The sequence below is a fragment of the Palaemon carinicauda genome, chromosome 24 (assembly GCF_036898095.1).
Source record: "Palaemon carinicauda isolate YSFRI2023 chromosome 24, ASM3689809v2, whole genome shotgun sequence".
In the NCBI taxonomy this organism is placed as follows: domain Eukaryota; kingdom Metazoa; phylum Arthropoda; class Malacostraca; order Decapoda; family Palaemonidae; genus Palaemon; species Palaemon carinicauda.
In genome coordinates this window covers 14,132,488-14,157,047 of record NC_090748.1, presented here as the reverse complement: position 1 = coordinate 14,157,047, position 24,560 = coordinate 14,132,488, and the positions used below count along the sequence as shown (strand labels likewise).

The 24,560-nt window shown below is 33.8% G+C and overlaps 1 protein-coding gene across 2 annotated transcripts in view; it reads left to right on the top strand.

Annotated features, from left to right (window-relative positions):
- Positions 1-3,971: 3,971 nt before the first annotated feature.
- The window catches only part of LOC137618091 (uncharacterized), a 431,863-nt gene continuing 411,274 nt past the window's right edge, over positions 3,972-24,560 (top strand). For both annotated transcript variants that reach the window (XM_068348072.1, XM_068348071.1), the window contains exon 1: positions 3,972-4,288. In XM_068348072.1, coding sequence (XP_068204173.1) covers positions 4,240-4,288 — 49 coding nt within the window. In that variant the 5' untranslated portion in view covers positions 3,972-4,239. The remainder of the gene's footprint in view (positions 4,289-24,560) is intronic.

Genomic DNA, 24,560 nt, shown 5'->3' with positions numbered 1-24,560 from the left:
AAGGAAATATGCAACATATTAGCAGAAAAATATGAGAGTGAGTTCACGCCAAGAATTGCGAATGAGAATAATGAAACAGAAATGAGAGAAGAAAATGTTGAATATCTAACGGATATAGATATTAATGAAGCAGATATTGTCACGGCTATAAACGAAATTAAAAATGGATCGGCAGCCGGACCAGATGGAATTCCAGCGATTTTGTTAAAAAAAACTGCAAACACTATCGCGAAGCCACTTGCAATACTGCTAAGACAGAGTATAGATATGAGCGAGATATATGTTAAACATAAATTAGCTTATATAACCCCTATCTTCAAAAGTGGATCAAGACTAGAGGCAAGCAATTATAGACCTGTTAGTCTAACATCACATATTATGAAAGTGTATGAGAGGGTAATAAAAAAGAAAATAATGAACCATTTGGTCAAAAATAATTTGTTTAATATGGGTCAACACGGTTTCGTACCTGGAAAAAGTACACAGACCCAACTGATAGCTCACTATGAAAACATATACAATAATATGATAAATGAAAAAGACACAGATGTGATCTATCTAGATTTTGCAAAAGCCTTTGACAAGGTAGACCATAACATATTGGAGAAAAAAATGAGAAAGCATAATATTGTGGGAAAGATAGGAAAATGGGTAAAAGAATTCCTGCAAAACAGAAAACAGATAGTGGTTGCAAATGACGAGAAATCAGATGAAGCCCAGGTAATATCTGGTGTGCCCCAAGGTACGGTATTAGCTGCACTGCTATTTGTTATTATGATCTCAGACATAGACTGTGATGTTGAAAACTCCGTAGTGAGAAGTTTCGCCGATGACACAAGAATAAGTAGAGAAATTACTTGTGATGAAGATAGGAACTCACTACAAAGAGATCTAAACAAAATATATGAATGGGCGGAGATAAATAGGATGGTATTTAACTCCGATAAATTCGAATCAATAAATTATGGAAACAGAGAAGGAATGGTGTATGCATACAAGGGACCTAATAATGAGACAATCACAAACAAGGAAGCAATTAAAGACCTTGGTGTAATTTTAAATAGGAATATGTTATGCAACGACCAAATAGCAACACTGTTGGCTAAATGTAAAGCAAAAATGGGAATGTTATTCAGACACTTTAAAACAAGAAAAGCTGAACACATGATTATGCTTTACAAAACTTATGTGCGTAGTACACTCGAGTACTGCAATGTGATATGGTACCCGCACTACCAAAAGGATATTGCGCAAATAGAGAGTGTACAAAGGTCCTATACTGCTAGAATAGAAGAAGTTAAGGACCTTGATTACTGGGAAAGACTGCAATTTTTAAAACTATACAGTCTAGAAAGGAGAAGAGAACGCTACATGATAATACAAGCATGGAAGCAAATAGAAGGAATTGCTGAAAACATCATGGAGCTTAAAGTATCAGAAAGAGCAAGCCGAGGTAGATTAATAGTGCCAAAAAGCATTCCAGGTAAACTGAGAAAGGCGCACAGGACATTAATCCACTACGCACCAGCATCGATAATGCAGCGACTATTTAATGTGCTGCCAGCTCATCTAAGAAACATATCAGGAGTGAGCGTAGATGCGTTTAAAAATCAGCTCGATAAGTACCTAAGATGCATCCCAGACCATCCAAGACTGGAAGATGCAAAATACACCGGAAGATGTATTAGCAACTCTCTGGTGGATATACGAGGTGCCTCACACTGAGGGACCTGGGGGAACCCAAACAAAAAATAAGGACCAATAAGGATAAGGACTCTCTCTCTCTCTCTCTCTCTCTCTCGTAAATTTAATGATGTTGAATGGGCATAGCCAAAGTACCATTCCAAAATGTATTGTTAATATTATTATTGCTAGCTAAGTTACAACCCTAGGTAGAAAGCAAGATGCTATAAGCCCGAGAACTTCAACAGGGAAAATAGGCTAGTGAGGAAAGGAAAGGCAACAAATTGAATTTGTACCCTCAAGCAAGAGAACTCTAACCCAAGACAGTGGAATATCATGGTACAGATGCTATAGCACTACCAAAACAACGGTTTGATTTTGGAGTGTCCTCGTGGAAGAGCTGCTTACCATGGCTCGATTCTCTTCTGCCCTTACCACGAGGAAAGTGCCCTCTGAACAATTACAGTACAGTTGTTAACCCCTTGAGCCAAGAGGAATTGTTCGGTTATCTTAGTGCTGTCATGTATATGAAGAAAGAGGAGAATGTGTAAAGAATAAGGCTTACCAGCAACGATGATTTTGATTAGGTTACTGAATGTTCTATGCTTTCCATCTAGTTTTGCAGGTCTCACTTGACTTTTACCTCCGTATCTTCTTCGTAGAAGAGTCTAACATCTCTTCATTCCTGTGGGGTCAAAGTGTAATATCAATTTTCTCCTTCCGGGCGGGACAAAATAAAGGCATGCAAGTTGCAGATGAAGTCTTTAGTTTGTTCTTGAAATTGATTTGCCCAAATTATTTATGTTACTTCACGAAGGAAACTACTTTAAGATATCTTTTCAGTTTTAAGTTTACATATTAACTCTTCTTTCCCACTGTTATCCCTACAATTTTATCTGAAGGGGTCGATTGCCTAATGCGTCCTCTCTAATACCTACAAAAGACATCCTCTTCCGCCAAACCTCTTCTCTCCATATCATCCTTCACCTTATCTCGCCATCTAATACTACCCGTATCTAACTACGAAACCATGGAAAGTTTAATATAAAAATTTATGAGGTTATTCGTTTCACTGTAAGAAGAATAATTGCGTATTTTGATGAAAATATGTTTGTTGTGTCAAACAAAATTAGCACCATTAGCTCCTAAAATTCTCAAGGGACCGTGACATTGCCCTAGTTAGCAGGACTATGCAATGCCCATATTTACACATGATCAGCGCCCAAGCCTCTCTCCACCTAAGCTAGGACGAGAAAGGGCCAGACAATAGCTGCTGATGACTGAGCAGGTAGACATATAGGCTCCCCCAAACCCCCCTCCTTAGCTCACATGGATGGTGAGGTTGCAGACACTACAAGAAACTACTGAGCTTGAGCTGGTCTCGAACCCCAGTCCAGCAGATCGCGAGGCAGGGACGTTCCAATAAGCCCTCTGGCTTCCAATAAATCTCTCAGAATGAGATTCTTTACCTCATGGTTACTTTCTGAATCCAGTTAATTATAAATAAGATTAGATGATTAAAATATGATATTATAATAAGTTATATATGTATGAAGAGTACAACCAAGACCCCTTTTAAAACCCAAGACTTGATGACCATGGCACAATTGCTTGTGAAAGTTGGAGGTTATTGGTTATCCGGTGTAAGTAGGCCTACAGCTTTTCAACTACCCAGAAAAGGACTACGTTCACTATCGTAACCTTATGCGAATAGATGACGATTTATATAATGAAGAAAATCCGTTTTAATATTTAGGATGTTCCATGTAAGATTAATATTTTTCTTAATCTCTATTTTATCATTGAAATTTGTGTGAACCTTTTTCGATATAAGGATGGTGTTTATTGCTCTTCGTGTTAAGGGTCCTCCAGGAGCGGTGGATCGAGGCTTCCAGCATTGGCATGTGCCCTTTTATCGATAAAACAAGCAAATGACTTATTTTCAATAGCTAGTTAAGACTGTTGTGGCTTTTTAAATGGAGATTCAGCTTAGCAACCCCCTTTTAAGCCGATCTCATTTAATTTGCATGTAAATGGAGATTTTATCGATTTCAGAATATTACATTTAGGAGATACATTACTTGCAAATTGGACTGAAATAATCTACCTATAACACGACACTGAAACCGGTCTGGATATCTGGATCTCCTGTCTCACCTCCTTCTGTCCTCTGAGGAGGAGGAGGAGGAGGGCCGATAGTGGAGGTAGTGGAAAAGGGGGTGGGGGAAGGCGGAGGTGGAGGATTACTCGTGGAGTTTGAGACTCGGCTAAGGCCGCTAAGCATTCATACGCCAGTCGCTATCTAGCACTCGTGAAGAGAGAAAGTAGCTGACGGAAGGCAGACGGACCTGTTTGCCCTCAGTCGTTAGCTTGTCCCCGCTAGTGGTTTAGTTCCTTATTTTCGTTCACCGCTAATTGTTTGGTTGTGGAAACGGGGGCACTACAGTACTCTTTTTATCTTCTTTCTTTTTTGGGGAGGTTAAGTAACATTTTGGTCGTGGATTAAGAAATAAAACCCATGTTTTGAAAGTTAAATCAGCAGTGTATTGAGGAAAGATGCGGTGGCGGAATTTCGTCGGGTTCCTGTTTATTCTTTGCGTAACAGGTAAGTTTGAAATACGACTGCTGTTGTCATTTCAAGGGTTTTGGCATTGATTTGTTTACAGTTGGTAGGAGAAATAAAAATAGTTATTTATTTACTTTCTTACTGTTTTATCATTATTCGATAGTAATTATGTGAATGTTAATATCTCCTTTGATGATCTTTTATATCGTCATGAATTATTTTTCAAGAATGTGTAAGTACATAAATATACAGGAAGAACATAAAAAATAATATTACAATCAACCCATTATAAGATAAACTAGAATGGTTGACTATATTACGAAAGTCGTTTCGAATCTTGTCTAATATATAGCAATAAACAGAGCAGCTATAAAGTCGACGTATGGTATGGCATTTACGAGGCCTGGAATTCACCTGAAACTGGCTTTGGTCATTTCATTGATCCAAAACTAAGCAGGCTACCGCTGTTCGGACGACCTCGCTCGTGTTATAACATTGGAATTTTGACATTTTTATCACAGTTTGATTGAAATAAATTGTCTTTATCGATTAGATTTTGCTAAACTTTACTAGTTCTTCGTTGGTATACTTGTGTGGTTCCCGCTGTTTTTCTTGTTCGGCTACCCATACGGAAAGGGGATTTTCCCGTTTGATTTTCCTACAATTTGAAGGTTTAGCTAGCTTACGACTTCTCTCTCTCTCTCTCTCTCTCTCTCTCTCTCTCTCTCTCTCTCTCTCTCTCTCTCTCTCTCTCTCTAATTTTATACGAACCTGTTGAATAACGCAATGAAGAAGGGAGAACCCATAATGTAGGCTACGTAGCCTTAGGGGAAATAATGACAACGAGACACTAAATGTCACTTATTTGCAAGTGAACATTACTTAACCATAGTAAATGACTTAGAAGACTTACAAATCAGTCCGGTCGAAGTACGCCCAACTCATAGATTGCATTTACGAAACTAACAAAGATCGTGATCTCTTATCTGTTTCTTCATACTGCAACTGCGGGGTGTTACTCCCTTGATGCACACGGTAGCTGAATGGTTCCCATGCCCCAGTGCCCGGTCTTCTGACTCAAATTCTTAAATCCAATCCATTTTTTAAATTCGAAGACCGTGCTCAAAGATGGATGGTACGAGTGAATATCTTTTCCCCGGTGACGGTACCGTGCCAGGAAAAAGAAAGTGGTGATCTATTTAATCTTAAAGATTGTGCTGAAACAACGAAATGGTGATCATGTTTGTGATTCTTATGCCAAAGACCCGTTTATGGTAATTAACTAGTGCTTCATTTCGTCTCTCTAAATTATCGCGTGATACAGAATTGTTGATGCAAAAATCTCGGAGACTGGTAGAGAGAGAGAGAGAGAGAGAGAGAGAGAGAGAGTGAGTGAGTGAGCATGTCCCATATATGGATAAGAAGAGAGACAGGCCGATCTACTTTGCCCATGAAAACGTTATATATATATATATTATATATATATATATATATATATATATATATATATATATATATATATATATATATATATATATACACACTACTGGAAATCGTTGATTAATCATGAACCAGTACTTAGGAGAAAACAGTGAAAACTGTTTAATAAGGTGATTCGGTTCTGAATTTTTCCTATTAAGAAAAACTGGTGATCCGCTTTGCTACAGAAATGTTTTTTTTTATGAAATACATTTCTCATCCCTTTCGTCCTAGAGACTAACATTTCCGAGAATTGGTGATGATGATCAAATTCAATGCATATGCGGAACACAGTCCAGTTGGACACTAAAAATGAACGGACTCGCTGTTGTAACCCTATACATCTTTATATAACTTTACGACGCAGTGGTGTTTAATTTCGGTAAAAATAATTCAAAGACATGAAGATAGTTAGCGGTTTTAATTCTTATACTTGGACAAGAGAGGGACCATATGGATCGTATATATGTACTACATAATTTCACAAAACGTTAGTTATAGTCCGTTTCTGTTAAAACTTGTAAAAGGGGAAGATTGTGGTAACTCGCTCACGAAAGGGAGACGCTGATTATTATTATTATTATTATTATTATAAGCTAAGATACAACCCTAGATGGAAAAGCAGGATTCTAAAAGCCCAAGGGCTCCAACAAGAAAAATAGGTTAGGGAGGAAAGGAAATGAGAAAATAAATAAACTACAAGAGAAATAATAAACAATTAAAATGAAATATTAAAAAAACAGTAACTACATTAAAATAAAATGTTCATATATAAACTATAAAAAGAGACACATTATTTACTTCAAAGGCCAAGGAACATTGACCTTGTGGTGATTTGTACTACCTTATAGGCTACTTTAGCAATGTGTGAGATTGGTGAACTACACCGTGAAGAAAGGGTAGTCCGTGTATATGAGAATTGTTGAATATAAATCTTTGATACAATTGATGATTATATGAATTACAAAAGACACAGAAATTCATATTCTGGCCAAACTAATTCAAAGCAAAGAGGAATTTCAATATAGGGATATTTTTTTTTCACTTAGATACATCCAAAAAGTCATCTGAACACATGTTTATAAGTATTTCCTTTTATTTTTTTTTTAAGTTTCGATTTCCATTTACATTTAGCTCATGCTGCAATGAATACATGTTCATAGGCTAAACATAAAATTTTATTTTTTCGTTGTGGCATAGACACACTTAAATGTATGTACACACACGCATATATATATATATATATATATATATATATATATATATATATATATATATATATATATATGTATGTATGTATATATGTGTGTATGGATATATATATATACATATATATATGTATATATGTATGTATATATATGTGTGTATGGATATATATATATATATACATATATATATATTTATATATATATATATATATATGTATGTATATATACATATATATATACATATATATATATATGTATATATATGTATATATATATATATATATATATATATATATACATACATATACATGTATATACTGTTTTATATCTATTATTGTTGTTATAGTTCTTGTTAGAATATTTTATTTCATTTTTTACTTTCCATATAGTTTATTTATTTATTTCCTTTCCTTGCTAGGCTATTTTTCCTGTCGGAGCCCTTGGACTTATAGCATTCTGCTTTTCAAACAAGGATTGTAGCTTAGCTAGTAATGATATTTATATATATATATATATATATATATATATATATATATATATATAAATATATATATATACTGTATAATATAATTATACATACATATATACGTACAGATTGTAGTTAATATTAATTTTTTTGTGATGGTATAAATGGTATTTAATTTGGTTTATTCTGTATAATTATTCTAGCACTTTCAGTAGAGAGAGAGAGAGAGAGAGAGAGAGAGAGAGAGAGAGAGAGAGAGAGAGAGAGAGGGAGGGAGAGGCTGTGGGGAATGATGACTAAATTTGAAGCAATGCTTGAAATATCGTTATTTACTCAAGTGTCTATAATTATTCATGCAAGTGGAAGGGCCATGCTATTTTTTTTCCTGCACCAAGACTTACTTGTGACGAATTTTAATGAACGTTGTTCGTTTTCTTTTCATTTGTTTCATTTTTCGTTTTTATAGAGTTTTAGATATTACAGCCAAATTGTCTGTCACTTAGTTAACTTATGAAGGACATATAACCTTAGACGAGACCAGAGACAAAAGTCTACTTCTATAATTTGAAATTTATTGCCTCGTTATTTTCAATGTATGCTTTTCCGTTAAAGGAAGAAATTGTCATTCTTATTAAGCTTTTGCTATTTAAAATTATATATTAACTTACTTTGATTGATTGATTTACATTTTTCTGGAATCCTGAAGACTGTAGTGTCCCTACAGAAATGTTATAAGAATCAATCCTGATGAAATTGCATATTAACTTACTTTCTTGGCCTCAAATATTCAAGATGTATCTGAAGTTTGTCTTGATATCTTAGGGAGTTTTGACATTATAAATGACATCAATTGAAACTCCTATATTGATTATTGGTATTTGGTCTCCGATCAGTTTAATGAATGATGGCAAACATGTCGCACCCAGATTCGAATTGATTTATTGGTCATTTTTAAGTATATCGGCTTTGGCAAAAGACGAGAATAGTAACAAATCTTTGTACCGTAGGTAACGAACGAACTACGTTGGTATATTATGATTTATTTTGTCTTACGTAATATTTCATGCCCAAATCACACTGGTCGTTGCAAGAAAGTATATAGAATCTACTGGCTACATTCTCCTTAAATATTCATTCTTAATAGTTGGAGTAACCTCTGAATTTCTTGATTTTCTCACGTTAGTATACGCATATCAATATGCTTTACTTTAAGGGCTGTTTTCCTGGCCCTATCACACCGGGGAACCCTACTCACTCCAGGATGTACAAGATCAGTTTGTCGCTTAGATTCTTAGGTATTATGTGTATCACAGCATATAATCCTTGAATCTGAGAGGAAAAACATGAAGTGCTTCGGGATTGGTATTTGAACGTAATCGCTCTAAGATTAGAGAAAAATTCTAACACGAAAGTGTGAGGTAATAAAAAAGTTTGAGGTCATTATAGACCCCAAAAGAAACGTATGATTACATAATTCAAGGTTTAGATTCCCAGACTCTGGAAGTGAAATTATCCAGCAATTCGGAGCAGTTGAATATTCCTGAACGGTTGGACCACATCTTGCATACGGGTAATAACGAGGAGGTATTGCTGCGGGATGGGTGTGTCAACAATTGAGAGGATACGAAACCGGTTTTTGTGGCCTTTAGGTAACATTTATCGCTCTTTGGATGTCTTGACCTTGAAGGTGTCATGCATCTGCAATTTGCTCTACTTGTTTTTCGGGGAGGATTGTTGTCTTCTCTTCTCCGGGCAGTGAATACGATAACCATCTCTCCCTTGTTGGTCAAATGGCTTGGCTTCCGGCCCTGAATACCATACATTTTATAGTCCTCTCTCTCTCTCTCTCTCTCTCTCTCTCTCTCTCTCTCTCTCTCTCTCTCTCTGTAGTAATCGCATTCCTTATAACCTAATTCAAAAAGAGGTCTTTTGAGGCCCAGCCCTTTAACTACCTCATGACTCAAAATCAAACCATTGTTCTCTAGATTTGGGTAGTGCCATAGCCTTTGTACCATGGTCTTCCACTGTCCTGGGTTAGAGTTCTCTTGCTTGAGGGTACACTCGGGCACACTGTTCTATCTAGTTTCCCTTCCTCTTTTTGGTAAAGTTTTTATAGTTTATATATGAAATATTTATTTAAATGTTTTTAATGTTCTTATAATATTTTATTTTTCCTTGTTTCCTTTCCTCACTGGGCTATTTTCCCTGTTGGGGCCCCTGGGCTTTTAGCATCCTGGTTTTCCAACTAGGGTTGTAGCTTAGCATTTAATAATAATAATGATAATAATGTGCATAGCATGTAATAAAAGTTGGATCTCTCATTTGTTTCATGACAAAGTATTTTTAACACTACTTTATGGATGATCATTCACATCCGAACTGATCTTCAACATCCTAAATATTTCAGCATACTTATAATCCCAAGGTCCTTTTTATTATATTTAAAGGACTTTTGGTATTCCAATCAAGCGTCAGGCAATTCGAACTTATCCTCATTATCCTCACCGTCAGTGACATTTTTTTCCTTTGTGACCCCAGGATTAATTTAATCAATCAGTCAGTCACTAATTTCAGTTATTGGAGAGTTATTATATATCATCGAGGGACAGCCCAGACGGTTCGCAATCCCCGAAGCTGACTTGAAATATGATTACATCACGAGGAGAATACTTACATTAGAGTAATGAAAAATTATCCCATATATTATTACGTCCTCTGGGTAGTATGATAATCACGTAAATTGCCGTTCAACGGTATGCTTTATTCACGGGTGGATAACTATAATGATAACGTCCTTAGATACCGCGATCGATTTAATGTCATTCATCTCCGTAATGATGGTTTTGAAATTGAATGAAAAAAAGAGGCAGAAATTACGGAATAACCATTAATTTAACAACGTTTCCACCGGATACTATCCCAACCATATCTCCATCCACTCGAGCGGATTAAAAGATTATTGAGGGTGGAATATACTGTATATATATATATATATATATATATATATATATATATATATATTATATATATATATATATATATACATATTTAAATTTATGAATATATAAATATATATATATATTATATTTATATTTATATGATGTATATACATATTTATATTTATGCATATATAAATGTATATAATATATGTTATATATATTATATATATTTATATATATATGCATATATAAATATATATAATATATATTTATTGATATATATATATCTATGTATACATATTTATATTTATGTATATATAAATATATATAATATAAATTATATATATATATATACAGTATATATATATATATATATATATATATATATATATATATATACAGTATATATATATACATATGTATATATATATTCTTCAGATTGTTCGTTGTCTGATATACAGTGTCTGATAATAATCTTGAAGGATGGCACATTGCTACTGTAGTACTTAAGAAAGAAATATCGGAGAGAGAGAGAGAGAGAGAGAGAGAGAGAGAGAGAGAGAGAGAGAGAGAGAGAGAGAGAGAGAGCGCCCGCTCAATTGAAAAACAGCGTTGGCTTTAAACACCAAAGGGACTGGTCATCGTCGTTCGATAAAGAAAGAGGAAAAGAGAGGAAAAAAAAAAAGAATGGGAGGGGGAACTGACAGCATGAAAGGCTCTAATTACGGGAGGGTCCTGGTGATAGCCAGACACAGCGTACGCACGCTCACAGGCCTGCGCGTAAATATGTGCACGCGCGTGCAATACGTGTAGGTACGGTTTTTTAAATATTTACGATTCTCTAGATTCCATTTCGTCCTCTGAATCTGTGCAGTTATAAATTTGTGCTTACACAATTTTGATGGAATAAAAGATGGCTGAATATTCATACTTTTAGAGACTCAAATTGGCGTTTATTTCAAATCAACTTAAATTCTTATTGCAAAAAAATGTCTTTCCAAGACTTCGAGCATCCGTATGCGAAAAAAAAAAAAAAGTCTTTCCAAGACTTCGAACATCAGTATGCATCAGAACATGGTCTTAAAAATGTCTTTATACATCACTGTCTTTGCTTTAAACAAAACCAAATCGGAACACATGAAAAAAAAAAAAGTCAGGAACTTGAGTGGGTAATTTGGTTTAGGTGATAACTCTGTGTACAGGTGCTTTGCCGGAAGTTAGGTCTTGATTCATTAAGAGAAATTAATGATGGAAACTACGTCGTCGAGTATTTAGTCTGCGAGGCAGATTTTGTCCAAAGGGGAAAAAAAGGTAAAGCCTGCCTGACACTTGCGCGCATTTTTTGCCACGCACTGGCACGCATTGATGCGCGCCAGTGCGCACTGTGTTTTTCCCGCACTGTTCACGACCAGTTCACTCCAGTTTGCGCATCGTTCACGCGACGTTCACGCGATGGCACGAATTGGCACGCGTAGTTCACGAGAAGTTCACGACACGTTCACGCGAGTTCCCTCATCATTCCGCATCGTTCACGCCAGTTCACGCCAGTTCACGAATTGGCCACTCCATATAAAAACGTGGCTTCTCCAACCCGAGGACATTCTTGGATTGGCTTCGGAAGAGACAACAATGCTTTCTGTCAGACACCATTGCATTGAGGAGAAGAAACGTATCTTTTTCATTTGTATTTTTTGTTGCCCTTTATTTTTGTTTCAATAAGAAAGCATTTGATTTACATATAAATAGCAGACATGAAATATGTACAAGTATTAAGAAAGCATTTTATTTTAACATTAAAAGCAGCAAACATGAAAAGTTTTTAGGCTGTTGATTTTAAGGTAATAGAGAAAAAAAGTGTGTTGAAATAAGAAATCATTTTATTTTTACATTAAAACAGCAAACAGAAAAAATTTGTTTTGCTCTTCATTTTAAGGTAATAAAGAAGAATAAGTATGTTGATGAAATAAAACATCATTTTATTTTTACATTCAAACAGCAAACTTAAAAATTTCTTGGGTTTATTTTTCAGTTCATTTTTATTTAAAACAAAAGTTTTGGGTCTTGATTGGTAATAGAGGAAAATAAGCGTGTGCATGAAATAAGACATCATTTTATTTTTACATTCAAACAGCAAATATAAACAATTATTAGGTTTATTTTTCTTTCCTTTTCATTAATTTTTTCGTTTCCTTTTTGTTTCTCTTCATTATAAAGTTATAGAAATAGTTTGAAATAAGACATCATTTTATTTTTACATTCAAACAGCAAATATAAAAATTTATTAGGTTTATTTTTCTTTCCTTTTCATTATTTTTTTCGTTTCCTTTTTGTTTCTCTTCATTATAAAGTTATAAAAATAGTTTGAAATAAGATATAATTTTTTTTTTCACATTAAAACAGCAAATATGAAAATTTATTAGGTTTATTTTTCTTTCCTTTTCATTAATTTTTTCGTTTCCTTTTTGTTTCTCTTCATTATAAAGTTATAGAAATAGTTTGAAATAAGATATAATTTTGTTTCACATTAAAACAGCAAATATAAAAATTTATTAGGTTTATTTTTCTTTCCTTTTCATTAATTTTTTCGTTTCCTTTTTGTTTCTCTTCATTATAAAGTTATGGAAATAGTTTGAAATAAGATATCATTTTTTTTCACATTAAAACAGCAAATATAAAAATTTATTAGGTTTATTTTTCTTTCCTTTTCATTAATATTTTCGTTTCCTTTTTGTTTCTCTTCATTATAAAGTTCACGCCACTTCCCGCATCGTTCACTCCAGTTCACTCCAGTTCACGCCAGTTCCCGCACTGTTCACTCCAGTTCACTCCAGTTGGCGCATCGTTCACGGCCATTTAGTGCGTGCCAATGCGTGCCACAAACTTTAAACATTTCAAAGTTTTGGGCCCGCATGGCACGCATTGGTACGCTCTGGCACGCGAGTTCCCGCACTGTTCACGACATTTTCACGGCTCGTTCACGCGAGTTCGCGCATCAATGCGTGCCAGTGCGTGCCACGAATGCGTGCAAGTGTCAGGTACCCTTTACTTTCACCCAGCTTGTGGGGTGTTCTTTCCTTTACGAATTATGCAGTTGTCAAATATTACTAACCTTCATAGTTCTACTTTTATTACCTTCGCCAACTTCGTTGCGCTGATGGTTATGTTTTGACAGACGTTGTCTGTCTGTGTGTTTCTGATTTGCATAACTCAAAAACTATTTGACCGAATATCATGAAACTTGGTAGGATAATATGCCATTACCCAAGGACAATTTGATTAGCTTTTGGGAGTGATTGGGTCAAAAGTTAAGGCCAAGGTCACGAAAATGTCAGAAACAAATCACAAAACTCAAAAACTATTTGCCTGAATCCCATGAAGTTTGGTGGGATGATTGGCCATGATTCAATGACAACTTGATGGAATTTTGGGAGTGATTGGGTCAAAAGGTCAAGGTTACGAAAAGATGAAAAACGTCTTGTTGCTATATAGTGGAAATTTTTTTTACCTATTACCATGAATATCATTAGTTTGCTTGCTGCCAAAGGTGTCGGTGGTGAAGGTATGCGCTCTATCGAGTGCCTGATCTAGTTTTTCATATTATTGACTATTATTAATATTCTACTTTATTATTAAAGAAGAGTGTTAATTTACCTGCATTTGCTTTAACACTACACAAGACTATCATAGAAACGATATACATGTCTTTTCTAATATATCAAACTAGTTTACGCGCCCCGTCAAAAATGACGGTTAAATAATTATATATGCGCACACGAACCCCACTCTTGCCAGTGTATAACTGTTCCCTCCCCTTTCTACCTGATCGTGAGCGAAAAGAAATTTTTATGTATATATATATATATATATATATATATATATATATATATATATATATATATATATATATATATATATAGAGGTATATACATATATATATACACATATATACAGATATATATATATATATATATATATATATATATATATATAGGTATATACATATATATACACATACAGATATATATATATACAGTATATATATATATATATATATATATAGAGGTATATACATATATATATATACACATATATACAGATATATATATATATATATATATATATATATAGGTATATACATATATATACACATACAGATATATATATACACTATATATATATGTATATATATATATACAGTATATATATATATATATATATATATATATAGGTATATATATTATATATACAATATATATATATATATATATATATATATTATATACAGTATATATATATACATATATATATATTATATATACAGTATATATATATATAGTACATACTATATATATATATATACATATATATATATATATATATATATATATATATATAGATAGATAAATATAGCCAGAAACTTGCTCCTTATTATATATGTTAGAGAGTAGTTTTGGAAGAAAATGATGAAGGTGATCATCGATAAGACATTCTTGCTATGAAACTTGACGGGAGGTCATTGTTGAGACACGACTTGAGCTCTGTCTCTGCTCTTGGCATTATTCAGTGCCATGTCTGTGTCCCTGGAGACCTCGTTAAGGAGAAATTGATTTGTCCTGCAGGTAACACAAAGGTCTATTCACTTTTCCAACCGTGTTTTGTTTCGCTTTTAGGTCTTTAGTGTTTTTATGGTCTGACAAATCGAAAGGTATTTAATAGCTTATTCAAATATTGAGAAACGCGCTTGTGGTTCGTGCAATCAAGTCTGGTGTTATCTTTTACAATAAACATTACATACGCTCCTGACCTTTGAACTCTGTGGTCAAGCTGCTAATTGATGTATGTACTGTAATCACTGGTATTATTGCATATTGCATCTTTTTTTTTTTTTTACTGATGTCATAAGTTTAAGATCACTGTACCCGTATTGCAACTGTATATAGCTTTTGCTGAAATAAAGATTAATATTATATAGTCGAACAGTCTAGGAATTTATGGAAATCATTAACATTCAATATGCCATCAATGCAGCATCGATTTGAAGTTAACTATTTTGGTCCTGCTTGTATAGTGGCGTTGCTACATTGCAGTCTGACCTTTTCCGGCCTTGAATGGTATTTATGGTTTATTGACATGCTTTTCACTGTGACTTACTGGTCACTATCATAGGATCTCTGTTATTAATGCTACCGCTACTGCTTTTATTTTCACATAAATTCTATTCCGTTTGGAAAGCAAATTCGTTATAGTCTGAACTCAAAGGTTTCCAGGAAATCTTCAGTTGAATTGCTATACATATGTGTTTGTCGTTATTTGTCTTTAAGCATGGGAAAGTGGCGAATTTGATATAAACTAAAGCAAAAGAAACGGTCTAGCAATGAAATGAATGGAAAATAACTATGATGAAATTGCAAGAATACTTCAATATTTAGGCCATTTATGACAGGAAAGGTACATATCCACACTATATATGTGTGTATATATATATATATATATATATATATATATATATATATGTGTGTGTATATATATATATGCATATATATAATATAATATATATATATATATATATATATATATATATATATATATATACATATATATATGTATATATATATATATATATATATATATATATATATATATACATATATATATGTATATATATATATATATATATATATATATATATATATATATATATATATATATATATATATATATATATGAACGTATATCACAAGCACACGTGATTTCAATCAATGTAATAATCACCCACGAATGGCATTTAATACCGTATTCTATCTTGGGCACATATATCCACTTGGAATTCATTTTATGGTAACAGCTTCTGGCCCACAGGTGGGGGTGCAAATCTCCACCCGGCCAGAAGCTGTTACCATAAAATGAATTCCAAGTGGGTATATGTTCCCAAGATAAAATTCGGTATTTAATGCCATTCGTGGGTGATATTTACATATATGTAAATGTATATATTATTTTATTTCATTTTATTTTTCCTTGTTATCTTGTCTCACTGGGCTATTTTCCCTTTTGGAGCCCCTGTGCGTATAGCATCCTGCTTTTCCAACTAGGGTTGTAGTTTAGCAAGTAGTAATAATAATAATAATAATAATAATAATAATATACACACACACAAATAAGTAGCCATATAAAACAAGTGCATGAAATTATATTCAACTCTCTCCTTTAACCCATAAAGAGCTAGGCCAAAATATATCTGAAGTTGAGAAAGTTAAACTCCCCAACAAGCCCCCCCCCCCAAAAAAAAAAAAAAAAAAAAATATGTTATTTTAGCGAGGTCAAAGAAATGTTGCCAGAATTGCGTCCCGCATTCTGAAAAAAATAGTGGTTGCTTTGAAAGTAACGTTATATATGGGTTGCACGTTGCATTTATACGAGCTTGCCCAGTGAAACCTCTCTCTCTCTCTCTCTCTCTCTCTCTCTCTCTCTCTCTCTCTCTCTCTCTCTCTCTCTCTCTCTCTCATAATGCGGATTTATTTTATTGTTTCTCTTCAGTCACAGTATTTAATCCTTGTATGGTATTCTTTTGTATTAAATCTTTGAATATGACAGATTTTAGTGATATTAATTAGCATATATTAATTATGTGCATCATTTAGGTTTATGTAATTAAATAAAACTATCTTAAAAAGAGTTCCCACCTAATTTCCTTGAGAATCCGTACATTCGTAATTTTTCTTATTGAGTTCCCAAATTATTTAATGGAAAGTAATACGTTCAATATATCTCTTAATGAATTCCCTCATTATTCCATTGAATACTCGTACATTCGTAATTTATCTTGATATGTTCCCACATGATTCTCTCGAAAAGTCGTATGTTCGTAATTTTTCTTAATACATTCCTAAGGGATTCAATCGAACACTCGTACATTCGTAATTTCTCTTAAAGAGTTCCCACATGATTTATTATAAAGTCGTATATTCGATATTTCTCTTAATGAATTCCCACATTATTTCATTGAATACTCATACATTCGTAATTTATCTTGATTTGTTCCCACATTTGCCCACATTATTCTCTTGAAATGTCGTACGCTCGTAATTTCTCTTAGTACGTTCCCAGAGGACTCCATTGAACACTTGTACATTCGTAATTTCTCTTAATGATTTCCCACATGATTTATTAATAAATCTTACGTTCAGCATTTCTCTTAATGAATTCCCACACTATTTCATTGAATACTCATACATTCGTAATTTATCTTGATTTGTTCCCACATTTGCCCACATTATTCTCTTGAAAAGTCGTACGTTCGTAATTTCTCTTAATAAGTTCCCTCAGGATTCCATTAAACACTCGTACATTCGTAATTTCTCTTAAAGAGTTCCCACATGATTTATTATAAAGTTGTATATTCGATATTTCTCTTAATGAATTCCCATATTATTCCATTGAATACTCGTACATTCGTAATTTATCTTGATATGTTCCCACAGGATTCTCTAGAAAAGGCATTAGTTCTTAATTTCGCGTAATGAGTTCTCACAGGATTCTTTTCAATACTAGTAGCTTGATATTTCTCTTAATGAGTTTCAACATTATTTCATTGAAGATTCTTACGTTTGTAATTTCTCCTAATGAGTTCCCACATGATTTATAGACAAATCCTACATTTAATATTCCCCCTAATAAGTTCCCACGTGATTCCATTGAATACTTGTATTTTCGTAATTTCTCTTAATGTGTTCCCACATGATTCTATTAAAAAGTCGTACGTTCCTAATTTCTCATGAGTTCCCACATGAATCTATTGAATACTCGTATGTCCATAATTTCTCTTGAAGAGTTCCCATATTATTTATTGAAAAGTCGTACGTTCAATATTTCTCGTAATGAGTTCCCGCATGATTCCATTGAATACTCGTAATTTCGTAATTTTCCTTAGTAAGCTCCCACAAGAATTCATTGAAAAGTCGTACATTCGACATTTCTCTTGATCAGTTCCCACACGATGCCATTAAATACTCGTCCGTATGCAATTTCTCTTCAGAGGTTCCCACATAATTCTCATGAAAATTCGTACGTTGTAATTTGTCTTGATGAGTTCCCACATGTTTATTGAAAAGTCATACATTCATAATTTCTCTTAATGAGTTCCCACACGATTTATTGGAAAGTCGTACGTTCGATATTTCTCTTAATGAATTCTCACATGATTTGACTAAATACTCGTACATTCGTAATCTTTCTTAATGAGTTCCCAATATGATTTATTGAAAATTCATCCATTTGTTATTTTTCTTAATGCGTTTACACATGCTTCCATTGAACGTACATTTGATATTTCTCTTAATTTATCTAATGATTCTATTATTAAATCACTCTCTTGAAAAGTCGTACGTTTGATATTTCTCTTAATGAGTTCCCACATGATTCTATTCAATATTTGTACTTTCGTAATCTCTCTTAATGAATTCCCACCTGATTCTATTCAATATTTGTACTTTCGTAATCTCTCTTAATGAATTCCCACCTGATTCTATTCAATATTTGTACTTTCGTAATCTCTCTTAATGAATTCCCACCTGATTCTATTCAATATTTGTACTTTCGTAATCTCTCTTAATGAATTCCCACCTGATTCTATTCAATATTCGTACTTTCGTAATCTCTCTTAATGAATTCCCACCTGATTCTATTCAATGTTCGTACTTTCGTAATATCTCTTAATGAATTCCCACACGATTCTATTCAATATTCGTACTTTCGTAATCTCTCTTAATGAGTTCCCACCCAATTCTATTCAATATTCGTACTTTCGTAATCTCTCTTAATGAATTCCCACCCAATTCTATTCAATATTCGTACTTTCGTAATATCTCTTAATGAATTCCCACACGATTCTATTCAATATTCGTACTTTCGTAATCTCTCTTAATGAGTTCCCACATGATTCTTTTCAATATTCGTACTTTCGTAATCTCTCTTAATGAGTTCCCACCCAATTCTATTCAATATTCGTACTTTCGTAATCTCTCTTAATGAGTTCCCACATGATTCTTTTCAATATTCGTACTTTCGTAATCTCTCTTAATGAGTTCCCACCCAATTCTATTCAATATTTGTACTTTCGTAATCTCTCTTAATGAATTCCCACCTGATTCTATTCAATATTTGTACTTTCGTAATATCTCTTAATGAATTCCCACACGATTCTATTCAATATTCGTACTTTCGTAATCTCTCTTAATGAGTTCCCACCTGATTCTATTCAATATTCGTACTTTCGTAATCTCTCTTAATGAGTTCCCACATGATTCTTTTCAATATTCGTACTTTCGTAATCTCTCTTAATGAGTTCCCACCTGATTCTATTCAATATTCGTACTTTCGTAATCTCTCTTAATGAGTTCCCACATGATTCTTTTCAATATTCGTACTTTCGTAATCTCTCTTAATGAGTTCCCACCTGATTCTATTCAATATTCGTACTTTCGTAATCTCTCTTAATGAGTTCCCACATGATTCTTTTCAATATTCGTAATTTCGTAATCTTTCTTAATGAATTCCCACATGATTCTATTCGATATCCGTACTTTCGTAATCTCTCTTAATGAATTCCCACCCAATTCTATTCAATATTTGTACTTTCGTAATATCTCTTAATGAATTCCCACACGATTCTATTCAATATTCGTACTTTCGTAATCTCTCTTAATGAGTTCCCACATGATTCTTTTCAATATTCGTACTTTCGTAATCTCTCTTAATGAGTTCCCACATGATTCTTTTCAATATTCGTACTTTCGTAATCTTTCTTAATGAATTCCCACATGATTCTATTCGATATCCGTACTTTCGTAATCTCTCTTAATGAGTTCCCACCTGATTCTATTCAATATTCGTACTTTCGTAATCTCTCTTAATGAGTTCCCACCCGATTCTATTCAATATTCGTACTTTCGTAATCTCTCTAAATGAGTTCCCACATGATTCCAATAAAACTCATATGATGCAATTTCTCTAAGTGAGTTCCCATATGATTCCAATAAAATTCATATGATTGCAATTTCTCTAGGTGAGTTCCCCTATGATTCCATTAAAATCTTGTACGGTCGTAATTTCTCTGAATGAATTCACACCCAATTCCAAATAAATTTCTTACAATCGCACTTTTTGTCAATGAGTTCCCAGTTGATTTTATTGAAAACTCTTACATATGACATTTTTCTCAATGAAAATGCAAATTACATTAATATTTCTTACGTTTGCAATTTCTTTAAATGCCTTCCCATCTGATCCCATGAGAAATTTGTACGTTCACAATTTTTCTCAAATAGTTTCCACCTGAATCCATTAAAACATCGCATTGTTGCAATTTTTTCTAAGTGAGTTCCAACAAAATTCCATTAAACATTTTTACGTTTGCAATCTATTTCAATGAGTTTGCACCCGATTCTATTAAAATTTCGTATTTTTGCAATTTCTCTCGATAACTTCCCAGCTGTTTTCCATTAAACCCGTATATTTGCAAATGTAATGCTAAAACCATCGAATATTTCAATTTTTCCGAAACTTGTTCATATCTCTTTTAACATTATGCTAGTAGAGTTTGAAAATGCCGTCGTCTTCGCAAAGACTCACATACACTAAACGAGTGTACAAATCTTTTGATTTTGGGCTTTGGAGTCCTTTTGCACGATAAGAGTTTTGGCAATTATTATTATTATTATTATTATTATTATTATTATTATTACGTGCTAAGCTACAACCTTAGTTGGAAAAGCAGGATGTTATAAGCCTAGGGGTCCCAACAGGGAAAATAGCCCAGTGAGGAAAGGAAACAAGGAAAAATAAAATGTTTTAAGAACAGTAACATTAAAATAAATATTTCCTATATAAACTATAAAGAAATATTAACCAAACAAGAGGAAGAGAAATAAGGTAGAGTACTGTGCCCAAGTGTACCCTCAAGCAAGAGATCTGTATCCTAAGACAGTGGAAGACCATGGTACAGAGGTTATGGCACTATCCAAGACTAGAGAACAATGGTTTGAATTTGGAGTGTCCATATAAATCCTCCACAAAAATAACAGTGTTTTATTCATATATTTACTCTGCTGACGAAGATTTTTTTTCACATATTTGTAGCTGCTAGACGCATTTCAGACCAATGCAGACCAAAATTTATTTTTCTGTTATTTTTAAAGCTGAACTTGCTAAAGTAATTTTTTTTCCTGGAGACGTGTCATTTCCTTCAACGATTCTGGAACAAAATCGTGCAACCTTTTCCGGAAAACATTACTCTTTGTCTTCAGGCCTGCAATGTATCCCACACGTTTTCTTTTTCTTTTCTTTTATTTGCGTCACTAGACCATCATTGCCTTCGTCAACGAAGTTGGAAGGAGGTTATGTTTTCGCCCCTGTTTGTGTTTGTTTGTGAACAGCTTCCTGACCCCAATTTTAATCGGAGAATAATGAAACTTGCAGGGATTAACTGTTAGGCATAAGTAAATAGCTGGAAAGGATTAACTTTTGGAAGGTCAAACGTCAAGGTCAAGCAAAATGTTCAAGCCACGTAATCAGCCATAAGTTTGGACATCGTTGTCATAGAGGCTTCAAACTTGGCTCATATTTGAGGGTCGAAAAATAAGCTGCCGCGGCGGAGGTCTGCGCTCCAGTTTTCTTATGTGACTATTAGAAAATTTATGAAGACATGTCATTGTCGCTATTTGGTTATTAATTACTGGATCATCAATGGGCAATTTTTCTTTCCGTTTAAGATAATTAGATTATGATGAAATACTTTTTGAAAATGATCATCCAAAGTGAGTCTAGATTTTCTAAAGAAGAACCCTAAAGTAACTTATGTATAGTTCTTTTTTTTATATCATTACCTTTGGGTCCTTGAGGGTCAGTGCAATATCGAACCTTAGGCAGCGTCTATGCATCAGTCTTCGTGGTCTTACCGAAAAGCCTTAGGTTCTCTCTTCCGGAAGTGTCCCGCTGATTTATGGAAACCATTCGAGACTGGAGGAAGATTTATTGAAGCTGATGTATTGCTTTGAATCTTTAGGGGAATCACGTTCATACATCATTCTTTGCTCTCGCAAATTTGATTAATCGCGATGCCCAGTTTTGCGGAAGTTTTAGGCACTAAGTAGATTATATAAGAAAGTTAAATGCTAGGGATGAGTTCATATTCCTTCAATCGGTTACTTTTTCGCAATCTTCTACATTGGAAGAAAATACTTTCTAGTCGTGGTTCTTATTTAGAATTAAAAAAACGATGAAATCTTCCTTTATTCTTTTGTATTTGCTCATTCAAATCCATAAAAATAAATATTAACCCATATCCACTTTCCTTTTAATAGATAATTGAAAGTATTCCCTTATTTTCTGATGAGCTTCCACCATTAACCTTTTCTTTTTATTATCAATAAGACAACTCTCTCTCTCTCTCTCTCTCTCTCTCTCTCTCTCTCTCTCTCTCTCTCTCTCTATGTGACAAACATTCAACTGCATCGTTTTACAATTGTTTGTGTCGTTTTGCCTTATATCTTGTTTCATTTTATTTTTCTCTATCGTTCTATCCCTCTCTCTCTCAATCGCATCGAGTTCCTTTTACTTCTCTTATTTATCGCTCGTCCCCTCTTGGTCTCTTCTGTATTCGCATGCGATAACTATATAATTGAAGAGCAGGAGAAGGGCTAGGCACGTTGAACTACTATAGGATCGATGGGGCAAAGGCAGTCCCTGTTATTCCCTTTGTTGCTACATTTTCCTGCCATTTTATTGGAGTTAAATGCGTTGTGTAGGTCGCGTTGAGCATCCAGTTTTTTTCCCAATATGACATAGAGGTCGTTCAAAATGAGAATTATTAAAACTAAACAGTCAGCAAGTGTTTGCTTTGCCTAATTTGGTTTCGCTTGTATGACCTTGCCATTCTATTTCAAAAGTTTCTGTCATTCACATTCGTGGATGGCTATTTTAGGAAGTCTGAACTGACATCCGTAGAGTTTTTTATATTCTTGCAGAAGACGTATTTTTAATTTTTCTGATTTCGAAATTTTTATTTTCTAATACTTCTATGATGTACTCTTTTTGCATTGATTATGTTGTGACCAGTTTTTTTTTCTTGCTTCCTATCTTTAGTTATTGTTTCTGAAGGCGTGTTTTCATCACAATGGGGCAATGAAATGTATCTAATTCTTAGGTAATCCTGACAGCTGTCTGTTAAGGACGAACTTATATTGTAACTTGTGAACGGATACGTATGTTATTGATATAAAACGATATATATTCTCTCATAGAAGAGGTTTAAAAACTACGTGACTCTCTCTCTCTCTCTCTCTCTCTCTCTCTCTCTCTCTCTCTCTCTCTCTCTCTCTCTCTCAGTTCTGGACAATTTCCGAGATAGATAAACTATGGATACATTTTCTTTTAAATTAATTTTTAATTAATTTAGTATATCTTATTGCTAAATGCTGAGGATATAATTTTAATGAAAGAGCAATTTCAAATATATTGAAATATTTGTAGGAAAAAGTAATCGAGTGAAGGAAACTTGACTTCATACTAGCTCTAAACTTGTACATTCTTTATTTGATGTATCTTTGTTAATTTTCATCATTTAGAATTGAATGAAAGCTTAAGAATATTATTTTCCGTATTAGGCTTTTGAATAAGTGCGAACAATACATTTGGTTGAATAAGAAATCCTTGTAAGGACACCAAAACTATAGGTTTTGAAGGACCAAATTGGGTTGTGGTGGCCTATGTGGTAACGTCCCTGATATGTGATCGCCAGACTCGGGTTCGAGTCCGTCTCAAATTCGTTAGTTCCTTGGGTAGCTGCAACCTCATCATCCTTGTGAGCTAAGGATGGGTGGTTTGGGGGAGCCTATAGGTCTATTTGCTGAGTCATCAGCAGCCATTGCCTGGCCCTCCTTGGTCCTAGTTCAAGTGGAGAGGGGGCTTGGGCGCTGATCATATGTATATATGGTCAGTCCCTAGAGCATTGTCCTACTTGATCGGGCAATACCATTGTCCGTCGCCTCCGCCTTTCATGAGTGTCCTTTAAAGCAAATTGCTGTTAGTTATGATTAGGCTGGAAAAGATCCTTGCAATGAAGCCCACATCCTTAAGGATACCATCAACTATGTGTAGTAAACTTGAGTGTATTAAGAGCTGGTCTTTAGCACTAACCACATCAATAAACGAGGAGTGGATAC